This window comes from Aythya ferina (genome assembly GCF_964211825.1).
Source record: "Aythya ferina genome assembly, chromosome: 4".
In the NCBI taxonomy this organism is placed as follows: Eukaryota; Metazoa; Chordata; class Aves; order Anseriformes; family Anatidae; genus Aythya; species Aythya ferina.
Window position 1 is genome coordinate 24061846 of NC_140300.1, and position 14681 is coordinate 24076526.

At 40.4% G+C, this 14681-nt stretch overlaps 2 protein-coding genes across 8 annotated transcripts in view; one reads left to right on the forward strand and one right to left on the reverse strand.

Annotated features, from left to right (window-relative positions):
• The window catches only part of WDR19 (WD repeat domain 19), a 37265-nt gene extending 28602 nt beyond the window's left edge, over nucleotides 1-8663 (forward strand). For 2 of the 4 annotated variants that reach the window (XM_084518386.1, XM_084518389.1), the window contains 7 exons: nucleotides 691-787; nucleotides 2748-2872; nucleotides 2992-3073; nucleotides 3824-3974; nucleotides 5117-5240; nucleotides 6855-6931; nucleotides 7462-8663. In XM_084518386.1, coding sequence (XP_084374512.1) covers nucleotides 691-787; nucleotides 2748-2872; nucleotides 2992-3073; nucleotides 3824-3974; nucleotides 5117-5240; nucleotides 6855-6931; nucleotides 7462-7576 — 771 coding nt within the window. In that variant the 3' untranslated portion in view covers nucleotides 7577-8663. The remainder of the gene's footprint in view (nucleotides 1-690; nucleotides 788-2747; nucleotides 2873-2991; nucleotides 3074-3823; nucleotides 3975-5116; nucleotides 5241-6854; nucleotides 6932-7461) is intronic. The other 2 variants (XM_084518387.1, XM_084518388.1) reach the window with 2 other exon arrangements.
• Nucleotides 8664-9021: 358 nt separating this feature from the next.
• Nucleotides 9022-14681, reverse strand: part of RFC1 (replication factor C subunit 1) — a 39303-nt gene continuing 33643 nt past the window's right edge. For all 4 annotated transcript variants that reach the window (XM_084518392.1, XM_084518393.1, XM_084518391.1 and 1 more), the window contains 9 exons: nucleotides 13897-14034; nucleotides 13367-13462; nucleotides 13088-13186; nucleotides 12468-12622; nucleotides 12246-12363; nucleotides 11154-11299; nucleotides 10542-10755; nucleotides 9758-9949; nucleotides 9022-9560 (listed from right to left, as the gene is read on the reverse strand). In XM_084518392.1, the coding sequence (XP_084374518.1) occupies nucleotides 9465-9560; nucleotides 9758-9949; nucleotides 10542-10755; nucleotides 11154-11299; nucleotides 12246-12363; nucleotides 12468-12622; nucleotides 13088-13186; nucleotides 13367-13462; nucleotides 13897-14034 (1254 nt within the window). In that variant the 3' untranslated portion in view covers nucleotides 9022-9464. The remainder of the gene's footprint in view (nucleotides 9561-9757; nucleotides 9950-10541; nucleotides 10756-11153; nucleotides 11300-12245; nucleotides 12364-12467; nucleotides 12623-13087; nucleotides 13187-13366; nucleotides 13463-13896; nucleotides 14035-14681) is intronic.

A 14681-nucleotide genomic window follows, 5' to 3' on the forward strand; every position in this document is an offset into this window, starting at 1 on the left:
GGAAGCGCAGTTCTCTTGATGAGTGTGCTAGAACTTTGGATACCCATACTGCCATCTTGTTTTTTAAAGTTTTGGTTTGAAAAGATTTCACTACTTTTTTTGATGTTGGATTGCCAGTTCTTGGTTGAATCCTTTGATGCATTTGCCATTCTTGAGTCCTGTTATATTAACAGTATGTAGTGTAGCAAATCAGAAGGTTTATGCACTTCGTTAGCTGATTGTCCCCGTAATTTTCAACTCTTCTATCTGTCTTGGGTGTCTACCCTATTGTCCTGGTGCAATACACACTTTAATGACCAGCTGTAGTCATCCTTATTCACGCTAAGCACTATCTGCATCTAGAGCCACAACACAACTTGAAGCATCTCGAGGAAGATTTTGGAGTCCTTTGGTTCTCTTCTATTGCCGTAGATGACTTTGGGTCGGAAGTTGTTAGCTTTCCACCCACAGGGGGGGCAGCTAACCCCGGGGCCCTCAGAGGGCGTTCATCTGGCCCTTGCCGAGCAGCCAGAGCTCCCGGAGGAAAGAATGCAGCATGGCTAGAGCCTGGTGGTGTGGACAGCACTTCACAAACAGGGCAGCTTGTCCACGGCCTTTGGAAAGCGTGGTGGTGGGATAGGCAGGTCAAGAAGGGCAACACCACAGTATGTGTTTAGTCAGTATTAATTGCTTTTGTATCGTTTACTTAAGGATGCCAAGTACCTATTCCGCCTGTACATGGCACTGAAGCAGTACCGAGAAGCTGCCAGGACTGCTATCATAATTGCCAGGGAGGAGCAGTGCTCAGGTAAGCCTTTCTCTTCCTGATTTCACAACGTATCTGATGCTACAGCCTTGCAGTACTGCAGGTACCATTATTGATACAGGATTGCACTGTATAATATATCCTGTATAGCCTTAGAACAAATCTGTTCCGTAAATACAAAGTTTTAATTATATTCAAGTTTAGTTTTGATTTTGAAGTAGCCTTTGTGAAAAGACTGGGACTCGTAACTGCATGTTACATGCTTGGAAAACAGAAAATTATGGAAGATAGCTGCATTCCTTATATTCAAGTAAATTTATTAATGGAGTCTAGCTGCAACTCTGCTTATCTGTATAGCACAGACATTAGAACTGCAGTTAAACTACATGCAAGCAGTTTACTGATCCTTTAGTCTTTGTACGTTTAAGCTCTTGATTTTTTTCAGTGGGAGATGTGTACAGGAGATGTTTTCTGCTGAAGGATCAGATACCTGTTTACTTAAGCCATGTTTTCCCCTGAAGTTAGAAACAGAAAAAAATAAACTAGCTAATTTTGTTTCTAGCCTTTATTTCTGTCTCCTCCATTAGCTGCGTTTCTCTGTAACCATGGCGACAGCCCTACTGTAACACTGCTCACTTTTCATTTCATATAAGTTAAGAAAGATATCTCTAAAGGAAAAGTAGCAGCCTCAGGAACAAGAGGACAGTTATGCCCATGGAAATTAACATTTATGGACTGCTCCTTAGCATGGGGCTAAGCTGGGGGGGAAATCTCTTATGCCCTTGAAAAGCACGATTTTCCAATTCATCATAGCAGTAAATAATTCATTTGTGCTAATTATGTAAGCAAGAAATGTAAAGGCTCAGGGGGCTAATTATTCAATTCACTAGCTGCTTTGAATCTGAAAATATATTCCTAAAATGCAGTACCCTGTGTTGTATGGCATATTCCCTGCCAGTATCAATGTGTTCTGCAGCAGTGTGTACATAAGCAGTGCATTTTTCTCAGTAAAGTCACCTGTCTTGCAGTAACCGCTTCCTCTGCAGAAGCACAGGTTTAGATTTTCCCCTCTTCCTTCAGGAGATTTCAGCGAGTTTGGTTTTGAAATTTTCACTAATGTCGTTTATTCTTTTCCTTAAAAATCCATTAAGACTTAAACATAAGCCTGTACTGTTGGGTGTTTCCCTTTGGGTGTGCCATTTTATGTTCACCTGGTTTTAAGACTGGCCATGCTATACTGAGAGTCAGTAACACAGCGTGAAAAATTAATGCTGTTTTCCAGCAACCAATTCGGGAGTGATACTCAGCTGTCACATCAATACAGCAGCTTGATTCAGTGGCAGTCTGTAACGAAACAAAACAAATTGCTTTGTAGAGATGTAGAGAAAAACCACTGCTGAAACAACTAATTCAGCTGTGTTGATAAGTCAATGGAATCCTGTGGTTTCTGGAAAATCTGGGGCAGTAACCTTGAAGCAGTGTAATCTAGTGAAGTAACACTCAATGTAAATCATTTCTGAAAGGTTTGGGGCTTGTTTGGTTGCAGAGGGAAGGAGGTGTCAGAGGAAATGATAAAGTAGAAGTTCTTTACATTAAAATTTAAGCAACAAATTTTAAATACCTGACACTGAAGAACAGAAAAAGGTAACAGGTCTCAGTGCTCTGATACCCTCATAGAACCTTTTCTCTATTGTGGGAGCAATGTATGGGATACAGCATCTTCCATTTTTTAAGTTTTATTATGCAAAATTGTCATTTACACGTGTATTTTGCTGCTGTTAGACATCTTCTGCAAGAGTAATGTTTTTGTTATTTAACTCCCTGGCTGATACCGTTTAGGATACTGTGACAAGCAGCTGCTTCTGACTTTCCAAAGAAATTGTCATGCAAAGGTTTTGCTCTAAGAGTCAATATAGCTTTCTGCCTAGCTTCTTTTTATGATATTAGTAAAGAAATTGTTATGAAAAGTTAAATTTACTGTTTGGTATTGTTTGTTTTTAAGGAAACTACCGAAATGCACATGATGTTCTTTTCAGTATGTATTCAGAATTAAAGACCCAGAAGATTAAAATTCCTTCTGAGATGGCTACCAACCTTATGATTCTACACAGCTATATTTTAGTAAAGGTACTGAACTTAAAAACTGAGTTTGCACATCTGTTGCACAGTGTCTGCTTTATTGAAGTGTAGGTATGGATGCATACTCTCTGGAGGCTGCAGTTAATTTGCTGTTTGTTGTGTTCCAGGCTCATGTGAAACGTGGAGATCACATGAAGGGAGCGCGCATGCTCATACGTGTAGCCAACAACATCAGCAAGTTCCCGTCACGTAAGTACTGGCAGCGTAGAGGAGTTCGTTAGCCACTGTGTCAGAGCTGCATCGTCCTCCTGCAATCTTACTGCACAGGCGACAAAGAGCAGTCAGCGTGCCCTGCCCTCCTCCACAGCACAGCCCTTCAACACACGGCTTGCTCACCCCTCATTGACAGCCTCCTGAAACCACTGTGACTGCGACACCAAGTTAACTGAGTAATGTACAAGTCTCAGGATCGTATGTAATGAACTGATCCATTCTGTGACTTTATCACAAGGTTTTAATCAGCCTTGTTTTTATAAAATATCAGTTTTTGTTATCTCGACAAATTTTCTCTGAAACTGCTGTGTGCAGACTCCTGTCACATATGCCCACAGTACTGACAGTGAGTACATGTCTTTGCATGTGCACACAGGCCCTTCGCTGTGTCACAGGTCAGCTGTAATCCCAGTTTGTTTTATCTTTCTACAGCCACCATTTCCAAATACTTCATTAAAAATTATGTCTTTAAATAGCATTGACCAGATTTGTGAGAAATTCTTGTAATCAAAACCGTCCTGCTGCCAGGCTAGGCTTCAGAAGTGCAAGGCAGTGAGAGGTGAAAACGTTTTTGGTTATGGGAATTGCAGATTTGTGCAACTGCACTGTGAGGCAGGAGATAAACACTGTCATTTTTCATCAATACATGTTAAGCCCTAGTAGCTCAAAGGCTTTCAACATTAATATTGGTAAATAAATATTTGGTATTATTTCATTCTGTTGCAGACATCGTACCAATTTTGACTTCAACAGTAATTGAGTGTCACAGAGCAGGACTGAAGAACTCAGCCTTCAATTTTGCTGCCATGTTGATGAGGCCTGAGTATCGAAATAAAATAGATCCGAAATACAAAAAGAAAATTGAAGCAATGGTCAGGTGAGCAGTGTTAATATGTGTTTTCAGATGTACCTAATATCAAGGTTTTATTTGCAATGTTATTTTTTTTCCTAAAGCCTATGGTCTAAAGGGTTGCCCTGGCTCCCCCCACCCCTTATATTCTCTTGTCATTTGGTCTCAAAGTTCTTCTGGAATTCTTTGATGCTGGCTGATATTAAGTCTCAATATTATTTATGAGCTGGCATCAACATCATATTTTATGAGCATGCTGAACAGAGCAGTGTCCTGTGAGAACCATTTATCCTATCCTGCTTAGTGTCTTTTAACCATTTTGTTTTAAATTCACGCAAGGTCCATCCCTACTGCTGGTTGATATTTCTTTGATATTTCTAGAAAATTCCAGGAAGCTTCTAAAAATAGGACATCGATTTTAAAAGTTGTGTTGACTTGTCCTTAGTCTATCATGCTTATCCATGCCTCAGGTATAAACAGAAACAGAAGAATAGGCCACTGCCAGGCACATACATGCTCATGTTAAGTATATGTGAAATAAGTCTTCCTACAAACTGTCAGGATAGCATGGGAAGCCACCTCGTCTCAAAAATTGCTAGGCTAAGCATTAGAAAAATGTACCCCATTCATTGGTAAAATGAAAAAAATGCTGAAAGTAAATCTAAATTATTTATCTATAAATATGCCCAAGAACATTAAACATTAATAGGCCATGTAAAAGCCCTGGAAAAAAAAAAAAAAACACACACCCTTTTCTTCCACCTCCCCTTAATGAGGTGCAGGATGTCTGGCCAAGCAGTTAATGAAAATAAGCTTGTGATGCGGTATTCGCCCAGCAGGATGGCAGTTTTAATTCTTGTTACTTTGTGACAAGGAATTCTGAAAGAAAGCTATCAAAGTATCAGGATAGGCTAGGGCTTTAAAAGAAAAAAAAAAAAGCTACCTTGTTTACAATTAGACAAAAAAGAGACCCAATTCTGACTTTATATAATGGTGATGAACCTCAGGCGATAATTGCAGGAAATTATCTGGTAGAACACAAAATAGCAACTGGAAGCCATGCAGCTAGCTAAAAGGAAAAACACTTGCTAAGTACCAAAAGCATTGTAAAACATCTTTATTTGAGTTCAGAGCTTGCATTTTTATTCCCACTGGTGCCTTACTTCTAGGCGTCCTGACACAACCGAGGCAGAAGAGCCAACGACAGCCTGTCCGCACTGCGCCTTCCAGCTCCCTGAGTGTGAACTCCTGTGTCCCGGGTGCAAGAACAGCCTGCCTTACTGCATTGCCACCGTGAGTGCTGGCTGTGATGCTGAGCGCAAAGGTTTTTTAAATTCTTCTAGTACTTAAAAATAGAACCTTCACTGTGTTTGTAGTTTCAACATAAGGTTTGTTTTTTTTTGTTTTTTTTTCCAAGCTGCTAACAAGTGAAGCTCATGCTTGCCTTCAGCTGTCACTGAAGGAACACCCAGCAGCGGCCTTGGCTACCACCTACCTGGTGCTGGCCCCTAGGGGCTGACAGTTAATATTAGAGTGGTTCTGGGAGGCTTCACCTCCCTGAGACAACAGCTTGTGTGCCAGGACTGCCCTGAACACCCATCACCTGCAGAGTTGGGTGCAGCTCATGTGTGGCAGAGCATTACTGGTGGATGTGAAAGTTCCCCTTTGGTCTTTGGGCAAGTGCTTGTGAAGCTCTCCTCCCCTGAACTTCAAGCTGCCAGGACTGCTTTTATAAAAGGGAAAGGGACAGGCTCCTCAGAACTCTATTGTTAGGACCACCCAGAATTTAAACAAAACCCTGCAAGTGCCCCAAACTTTATTATTGGTTTGGTTTTTCAGTACTACTGATTACAAGAATGAGAAGCCCTAATATTTTTGTTTCAGAATTCTTTACAGTACATTGAAGAGGCATGGAGCGCATTTCGCAGCGGCAGCGCTATGCCTCTCACTGTTACCAGCATCATTACAAACACTGTTTTTACAAGGTTGAAGTGATTTGTCATACTAGATTTACAGAGCAATCACAGATTAACTCCAGCATTCCATGCCTGCTTAAGTAAACATTCTTTATTAAAATTAAAGAATCAGTCTTACAAAAGATATTAATAATAGCTTTTTTTAAAAACTATTGGATTACCAGAATATTTCAGAAGTACTATCTTAAGGGAAAAAAAAGTTTTTAAATACATCTTTGTAAGCCAAAAACCAAAGTACCCGTTCGTGTACATTTCACGTAATTAGGCCGTCTCTTCGCTATAGCTCAATTACATCACAGCTAGTTGTAGCATCATGAGGACTGCAGAATTTTCTAGTATCTTTTGAAAGCATCAGAGTTTACTGTCGCATATTGTATTAGAGCATAAATTGCTGAATACAGTTCAAGGCACTGTTGCATGTTATTATGTTGACCAACCTATATAAGAATTCTCTGCATCAAGAGCAAATTGGAAACCATACCAAAAAAAGGAAATAATCCCTGCTTCAGGTCAAATGCACCCCTCAGGCTCAGGTGATGGGGCTTGGGGACATTTTTTGAATATCATGTAACACCAAAAAAACACCTCAGTAAATGTATAAACAGCCCTCTCCACACAGATTTGTAAATAGCATTACAAAATTGCCAAACTAAAATAATTTTAAAGAGGTAATTTAGTACTTATTTTTTGGAAAAAAAAAAAAGGAAATACAAATAGTAATGAAAAAGCTGTCTCCTTCAGAGCTCTTTTTCTAGTCACAGAATTTATGCAATAAGTAACAGCATTATGGTGGGGTGGTGGTGGTGTTTTTAAATTCAAGACCTTTAGGATGCTGTTGCTGAGACTTTCTTGCAGTAATAGATCACCACCTCAGCCCCCAGCCTGCTAGGACAGTACACACCCTTTAATAACTCGTTGCCTTTGTGTGCAGGGCCGGCACATGGTACAAGATGACTGGACAGTCTGCCCCCACTGTGACTTCCCTGCCCTCTATTCAGAATTCAAGAAGTAAGTTGGGATTTCTTATTTCATTTTTTCTGTTGGTGGATTCCAAGCTTAGTTTGTTCATAGTTTAGCAGCAAAGTTTCCTTTGGTACTTAAAAACAAGTAAGCCTCTGAGGGTGGAAAAAACCCTTACCTGAGCATTTCATCAAACATACTGCCAGAACATTACTTTCAAGTGAACCAGGCACAGCAGCAGCCACCAAAACAAGAATCTGCACATGCTAACACTGCTCCCACCACTGGTCCCTAACACCCACCTGTGTGGGAATGGGCTTGGGTAGCTTGTTCTGCAGTCAGGAACTGCTTCTCCAGAAACTACGTTCTAGCCCCAATGCTTTCTTTGTGCTCTTAACGGCCACATTTTCCTCATGCCCCTGTAAACAGCAACCTTCCTCAAATGTTCAAAAACAAAATACTTTTCTCCACCTAGACAGAAGCATGCGTTGCTCTAGCCTTTATTTTTACATACTGGAGGTTACAGGTTCTCTAGCGTTAGACCTACCATTTGATCTGTCACCCTTCTTTTAAAACAGCATGTTACAGAGTGAAAATATATGTCCAATGTGTTCTGAAAGAATTAACATTGTTCATCTTAAGAAAATCAGTGACTGCACACAGTACCTCAAACAAGAAGACACGGACCAGTAAGTTCAGGTATGTACAAGAGACTGTGTTCATGGTGTATTGTGTTTGGGTTCTTTTGCTTGCTTGTTTTTGTTTAATGGGGCTTATTCTAGAAGACATTTCAAGTCTCTCCCAGCAAGGAAAGCTCAGGATTCCAAGAATTTAACTTAAAGCCTAGGCCTCTATCCCTCAGATCACTCAAGTGCAGATTTATCACATATTTGCACTCAAGTGCACACAGCCCAGTAGTTTTTGGGACTGCAAGTAACCTAGCTGCTACATCATTCCCCCGTGAGGCTTTGGAACTGGTTTACCTTTATGACCAAGTTATCATCTGCAGCAGTCCGGTTTGATGCGTTCCTGGACCCCAGCTGTGTTTTAGTGGCACAGGGAGCAATTTGGAGATCTCAGCAAATCCTTCTACTGATCAGCCAGCAGATTTTAGGAGGATGGGAACAGGGAAGAGCTAACTAGAAGGAACAGAGCTGAAATGCAGGTTACGTGATCTTATGCTGTAGGGTTTCCATAATAGAGAAACAATCTGCACAGTAAGTTCCAAACGTATTTAACACAGAAGCTATCACAGGATAACAGCAACATAGTATTGGCTTGACACGCTTATTTCAAAGAATGAGACCCAGTGTCTATACCTCACACCTGGATCCAGCAGTTCGGTTTTGAACTGGTAACTGAAGATGTATGAACAAAGTTCCTCATTTAACTCGAACAGTTGAAGGCTGATGTATTGGTGCAGATACCTTATATGAAAACTTAGCTATAAAGACAAAGTAATGGGAAGTGCTATGGTGCCTGTATATATATAAATTCACAATACTGACCTTATTTTTATACTATTTGCTCACAGAAAATCATGTAGTTTGCTATCAGAGTCTTCACTGTGGGGTCTGACTAACTGTTTGTTTGTTTTCAGAACAGCCTGTCTTGCTCAGCAAGCTGCAAGGAACTCTATCACTGCATCACATGTTTTCTCCACTGGGATTTAACAACAACCGTATCACTTCTATTTTGTGATAATCTGTAAATATTTAGCTTTTGATAAATTTTGTACTTTGATTTATTATAGTAATAAACCCCATTGATTAAATTAAAATCTTACCAAGCAAAACTTAAATTTCATCTGCACCAAAGGCAAGGGGCACCTTGTGATGGGAGAGGCAGACGACTTAAGTGTTCTCTTATCCAAGATCAAGTGAGTTTTTAATCACTAATTTCTATTTAATGGTGTCTATTAAACAGGTCTTAGTAGTTAGGTATTCTGTTCTAGCTTTGATTAAAGATATAACATTTAGTTCCAAACTTTGAAGAGGCAGTGCTTAAATCCCTCACTGCTTTTCTGCGTCTCTAACTGAGCAAAAGTAAAGCTAAGGAAAAAAAACCAACCACATCCTGACATATGTAGAGAAGCCAGAACCTCAAAAGGAAAGGAAAGAGACAAACATTCCAGGAACTTAAGCAAAATTTTAAAAACTTGCGTGAAACACCTTTTATTGTAATCTTATATACTGCTTAATTCCTATAATGTACAAATATGCAAATCAGATTTTTTGCATCATGTACTATTTACAAGATTTCACCACATAATAACAGGGGATTTATAAAAAAAAAAATGGAAGTCCTACGAAGACGTAGCAAAACCACCAGGTAACTAAGCATCGCATCTGTATCACGTTCAGGCACCCTGGTGCTTCTTTTACAGGAATATTTATAGCTTGTAACGTAGCACATTAAGAGTAAGTACAGCACTGCATAGTGTGAGAATAAGTAGCTACATCACCTCTATAAGAGGAGCATTTTCAACGCGCTGGTTCTACCTTCCCAGCTACATCAGTGGAGCGTTCGTGTTCCTGACAGAAGTTAAATAAGCAAAGCCACATCCAGAGCAAGACTGTGTTTAATGTCTTGTTTTCTCCTTCCTTTTCCCTTCTTTTTTTGTTGGTTCTTCGTTTTTCTCTCTTTTTGGAGGCTTGGAAGACTTCGCCTTCTTTTGCTACAAACAGAATAAGCGGGCAGTTTAAAATTCAACTGTAACCTGACAAAAAGCATGTGTCAAAAACGCAATCAATGGGGGAAAATAGAGGGGAGGTTTGCCCATCTCCCCCCTCCCCTTCCAGGAATCACATTATAGACATTTTAGTTAACTAAGAAAAAGTTTAGCATGCAGTTTAGCAGAGGATACTAAGTCACCTTAATCATTGCATCGCTTTCAACACTGTCTTGCTCATCCTCATCAGACTGGGTCTCATCCACATTCAGGTCCTCACTCAGTTCAGAGGTTGCCATGGATGTTGACTGCCTTTTAGATGCCTTCACAGAATTCAGGGAATACGGAGTCAGATGTGCCTCTTTGTTGTAGGCACGCGTAAAAGCGGCTTTGACCTGTGAAAGGTGGTGGGAAGGAGACACTGAGCATCAGCTTAGCTAACCAACTCTAGCCAAGAGTCTACCTCGCCTTTCCTTTGGGGGTGATGTGACCAGAAGGTTGTGGTTTTTGGTTCATTTGTTGATTGTTTTTACAAAAGGATACAAACAAAAAGTCTCAAAAGGAAACAGGAAAGCATTCAAGAGCAGTGCGAGAAGCTGATAGAGCTTGCAGTCCAGAGCCTGCATGTAGAAAGCTCCGGCATGATCCTGCTTTCCCTTTCCCTTCTCTGTTCCACTCCACCATGCCTCTGACACAGCAGACTCCCAGTGATCCTCTACCTCAGAGGCAACATGAAGGACTGCTGAATGAAGCACAGCCTTTATCTTTTAGGACACGTCCCTGAACCCTTAGTAGCATGTTTGACAGCTGAGCTGCAAAGGGCTTCCACAGTCTCAAATTATAGTTACTAAGATGTTTGTTGTTTTTTTTTTAAATCTTCCCCAGCGTCAGCCTTTCAACAGCATACCATACCATGACTATCATCGTAAAGTTTCCTTTTAAAATACTTAAGATAAAGAAAACAATTTACTAGTAATTTTTTTTTACCTTGGAATCCAGCTTTGAAAAAGGACTGGGTTTGCCTCCCCACATGCTTATTTCCATGATATTTTCAACATCTTCTTTCATCAGGCAGTAAGAGTCCATGAAGGTTATAGCTTGTTGTACGCCATCTGCTCCAAAGTCTTTCAAAGGCTGGACAAGTGCATCCCGCAGATAAGACAGGTACTCCATGTTTACTGTCCTCTTGCACATCTGCGTTCTTGGTCAAATTGAAAGAGAAGTCAATCTCTACAGCAGCTCACAGCTCACTTCTAAACACAACCGACCTGTAGGTGGGCTCTCACCAAATGGTGAATCAGCTGCCTTAAGAGTTAACTGCAAGCTGAGTTGTACCATTTCTTTTGTCATACCTGGATTAGGAATAACCTGATACAAGGAACTCAGCCCCCAAGAAAGTCTGGGGAATCACAAAATGGCTCAGGTTGAGAAAGATCTTAAAGATTATCTACTTCTAACCCCCCTGCCATGGGCAGGGATAACACAACCCAACTTAAAACAAAAGAAGGGAAAAAAAACAGCCTCCAACAAAGTCAGTTAACTATATTAAAAGTGCCCCCAGATATCCCTACTGATATAAACCAGAAGAGTCAGTACTACCTGAGACTCATGTGCATTGCCAGTTCTTGGACAATACGCTCATGTTTGCCTGTTGATGAAAATTTCCCCAGCCAGCTGGGAAAGACAGGAAACTGGGACATGTAACCTCTCATCAGCTCCCCGGGGAGAACACTCGAATAAATAGCCTGGGAAAAAAAATGTAATATGTGCCAAACTTAAACCACAATGAATTTAGTCTCGCTGACACCAAGACATACTGCTCCACTTGTTTCATTGGAAGTAAGTAAGCGAACACAGAAAGCTCCTCACTCTAAATAGCGTGTTTTAAGAGAACTTTCCTTGTTTCTCATCTACATTCTACCACTTTCAGGTTACAGCTTCATCTCTTGTACCACCCTATTTGTTATGTTCTAAAATAGCTGCGAAGTGGTCTGGGTTTTTAAAAGCTTTTATTTAAAATGGCTCGTTTCTCCTGTCCAGTTCCAAGTACAGTCACGCAGACAGCTGACCTCACACAAATAAGTGAAAAAAGTATTATCATCTCCAGCAGACAGACATGGTGAGGGAGACATTTCAAAAGAACACAGCTACTTAGAGATCCCTAGTACAAGGCTACATAAGCAACTTGTCACTTGGACCTGCACTAAGCAGGGTGGGCACGCACTCAGTGACCTCCCGAGGTCCCTGCCAGCTTATCTATGGTACATTCTCTGGTGCCAGACATGATCCTTTAACACAAATCTTGTCAACGTTTCTGTGATCACTGAAAGAGGTACTGTGAAGAAACTTCAGTCCTCTGTGCTTTAGGAGAAATACTGGCCTGGTAAAAGGCTGGAATAGGAAACAAAACCCAGTAGGCTTGTAACCGCATGTCAGAACTCACACATGCCACACATTATCACACTTGATAAAGAAGGTTCGAGTTTCAGTGTTTCAGAGACTTCATTTCATGTGACAGCATGGGTTCAACCTCGTACTTATGTGGAAGCTGCTCTACTGCCCAGCAGAACAGAAGAATACTACATGAAGCATGAACTTCAAAATTACCCAGAGACCTCAGTTTTGAGGGATCAGCCTTCTATATTACACACCCATACTGTAAAGCACATAAAATGAGCGTTGAACACTCACCTGTGTTGGTAGAAGGTTCCAGTTTTGCTTGCTACGAATCTGTCTGTCCACTAGATCACCGTCACATATACTATCAGCTGCTCTACTCAAGAGCATCAAGTGCTTTTTCAGATCTCCCCTGAAGGGAAAAAATAGTTGATTTTATAACATAGCAGAAACAGGTTTTAGTCTAATTTCACACCCCAGCATGAAACTGTCAATTGAAGGTATAGAGTAACTCACCCAGCAGCTGCTGGTTTCACATGTACATAGTTCTCTTGGACAAAAAGAGGTGCTAGGGAATAGTCATGGAAGAAAAGGTCAGATTTGTCTATGAGAGACATACGGGAAGCCTCCTCTCCAGCAGCAAAAACCTTCCGGACAACGTCAAAAGGGCCCTAAGTAAATATTTCAAGAAGTCACTGGGTTGCAAGTCAAACAAACACCAAGACACAGCACAGAATTACTACAGTGATTGCACCCAACAATATCTGGACTCAGCAGCACAAGCTCAATATTCTTTATTCTACTTTTAAATGTACTTTATGAATAGCACTTTGCTAGTTTGGAGAAGTGAGTTTTACTTCTGACATTATGAGAATTTTCTCCTAAATAAAAGAATCAAAGTGCAAAGTATGAGCTTTGTAACTGCATCTTTCTTAGAAGACCAGTATATCAAAAAACATACTCTGTCCTGGATTTACTGCTCTTCGACTATCTGTGGCAAGCTTGACATTTTCTCAAAAACATTACTCAGCTCCTTGCATCTAGGCTATTAGTGCTTTATTTCAGAAGATGCTTATAAAGCCCAGTATTTGCATCAAAACGTCACAATAAAAGCCAGTCCAGTATTTTACACTCACCAGTTTGATATCCTTCTTAGCTCTGCTGGCATCTGTTTTGGCTTCATCATAAGTCAATGATTTATCTTTCGCACACCACATATTAAGATTATGTAAAACCTAGAGAACAAGAGTGATAATTTGGTAGCATAGAAGCACTTAAAGGAAAGACTAAGACTTGAGCAGAAAAAAAACAACAGGATCCCTATACCTGAAAATAATAGCACCATTCAAATACCACACTGAAGTCACGGACTTCATACTTCTCTGAACTGATGCTAATGCTGAACTGGCACTGACCTGTCTGATGTCTTGATTTGCTGCCAGGATTATCTCATGCATAGCAGGTGGTGGAATTTTTAAGCCTTCTTTAAATGCAATAGACATCATGGCACCCTGTAACACATACAGTTCTCTAAGAAATTGTCACCAGAAAATTCCCATTAATTCCTTTCCACTACAGAACACATTGACACATCAGAGAGTTGCATTTTTTTCCCCTTTTTGAACCAAGTATAATTTAAATAATTTTCTTCTAAAACATAAGTCAGCCTTTCTCATTGGTATAAAAAACATAAAATGTTAAAAAAAAAAAAAAAGATATCTAAAAAGAGTCTTTGGATATATTTAAGATAGGCTTCTAAATCTGAAAGGCTTTGGAATCCTTGAGTCTTTCTTCCCAAAGAAAGAGACAACTCTGCTGGTAAAGCAGATACTCAGTGAGGTAATCCATTAAGTTTCAAGTAATGTTTTCAATTCTGTAAGACTTCTGCCACATGGAGACAGAAGTTGCTGATGGTAATTCAGTGTAGCCCACAGAGCCTTCTTACCTTAATCTGCTCTAGACGAGGTCTCTGAAAACGAAGATCAAAACAGTAGTGGACCAAGGAACGAATTTTAGGATGGTTTCGATCATTACACATGCAGATGATGGGTATTTTTGTGTGTTTAATCAAACCAATCAACTCCTGCAATTTAAACACAACAATCGCATCAGGTACCTCAGAAGAATGATTAAGGTGTCATACCAAGCAGCATCAGTCCCTGCCTTAAATCAAATCCTTGTCACGTTCAAGCCTATAAAATACTTGCTACTGTGATTTCCACACTGAAAACTTTGCCCCCTTTTTCCTACTTTATCTGCTTGTTATTCTATTCAGCTGCAGCAGTACTGGTGCATCAATCTGCTTCCACTACCAGCAATCATGTTTTGACCATTTTTCAAGAAGCAACAAAGATAAATAGTCCAGAGTACAGCTGTCCACCAGAAGGACCAGATCAGTTCATCCAAAGATCAGTTTGACCCAGCCTGTGCATGCCCAGAGGGAGCACTCTGCTTTTCAAACACACCTTGCCACAAACAATAAGGAAGCCCAAAGAGCTCAGCCCTAAGGCTTAAGCATTAGTAGACTGACCAAAGCAAACTTTGTTTGCTCTAATGAAGGTGAAAATCAATTTCAGATTCTTGCAACATGAATACCTGTATTTGAGCTAAAGGTCTGTATGCCCTTTATTGTCAAAGTACTGCATGTGACCACAGGAAATCTTCAGAAGCTAAAACTGAGTTGCTGAAGAGAACAAGTACCAGTTGCAGAGCCCATGGGACAAATTCACC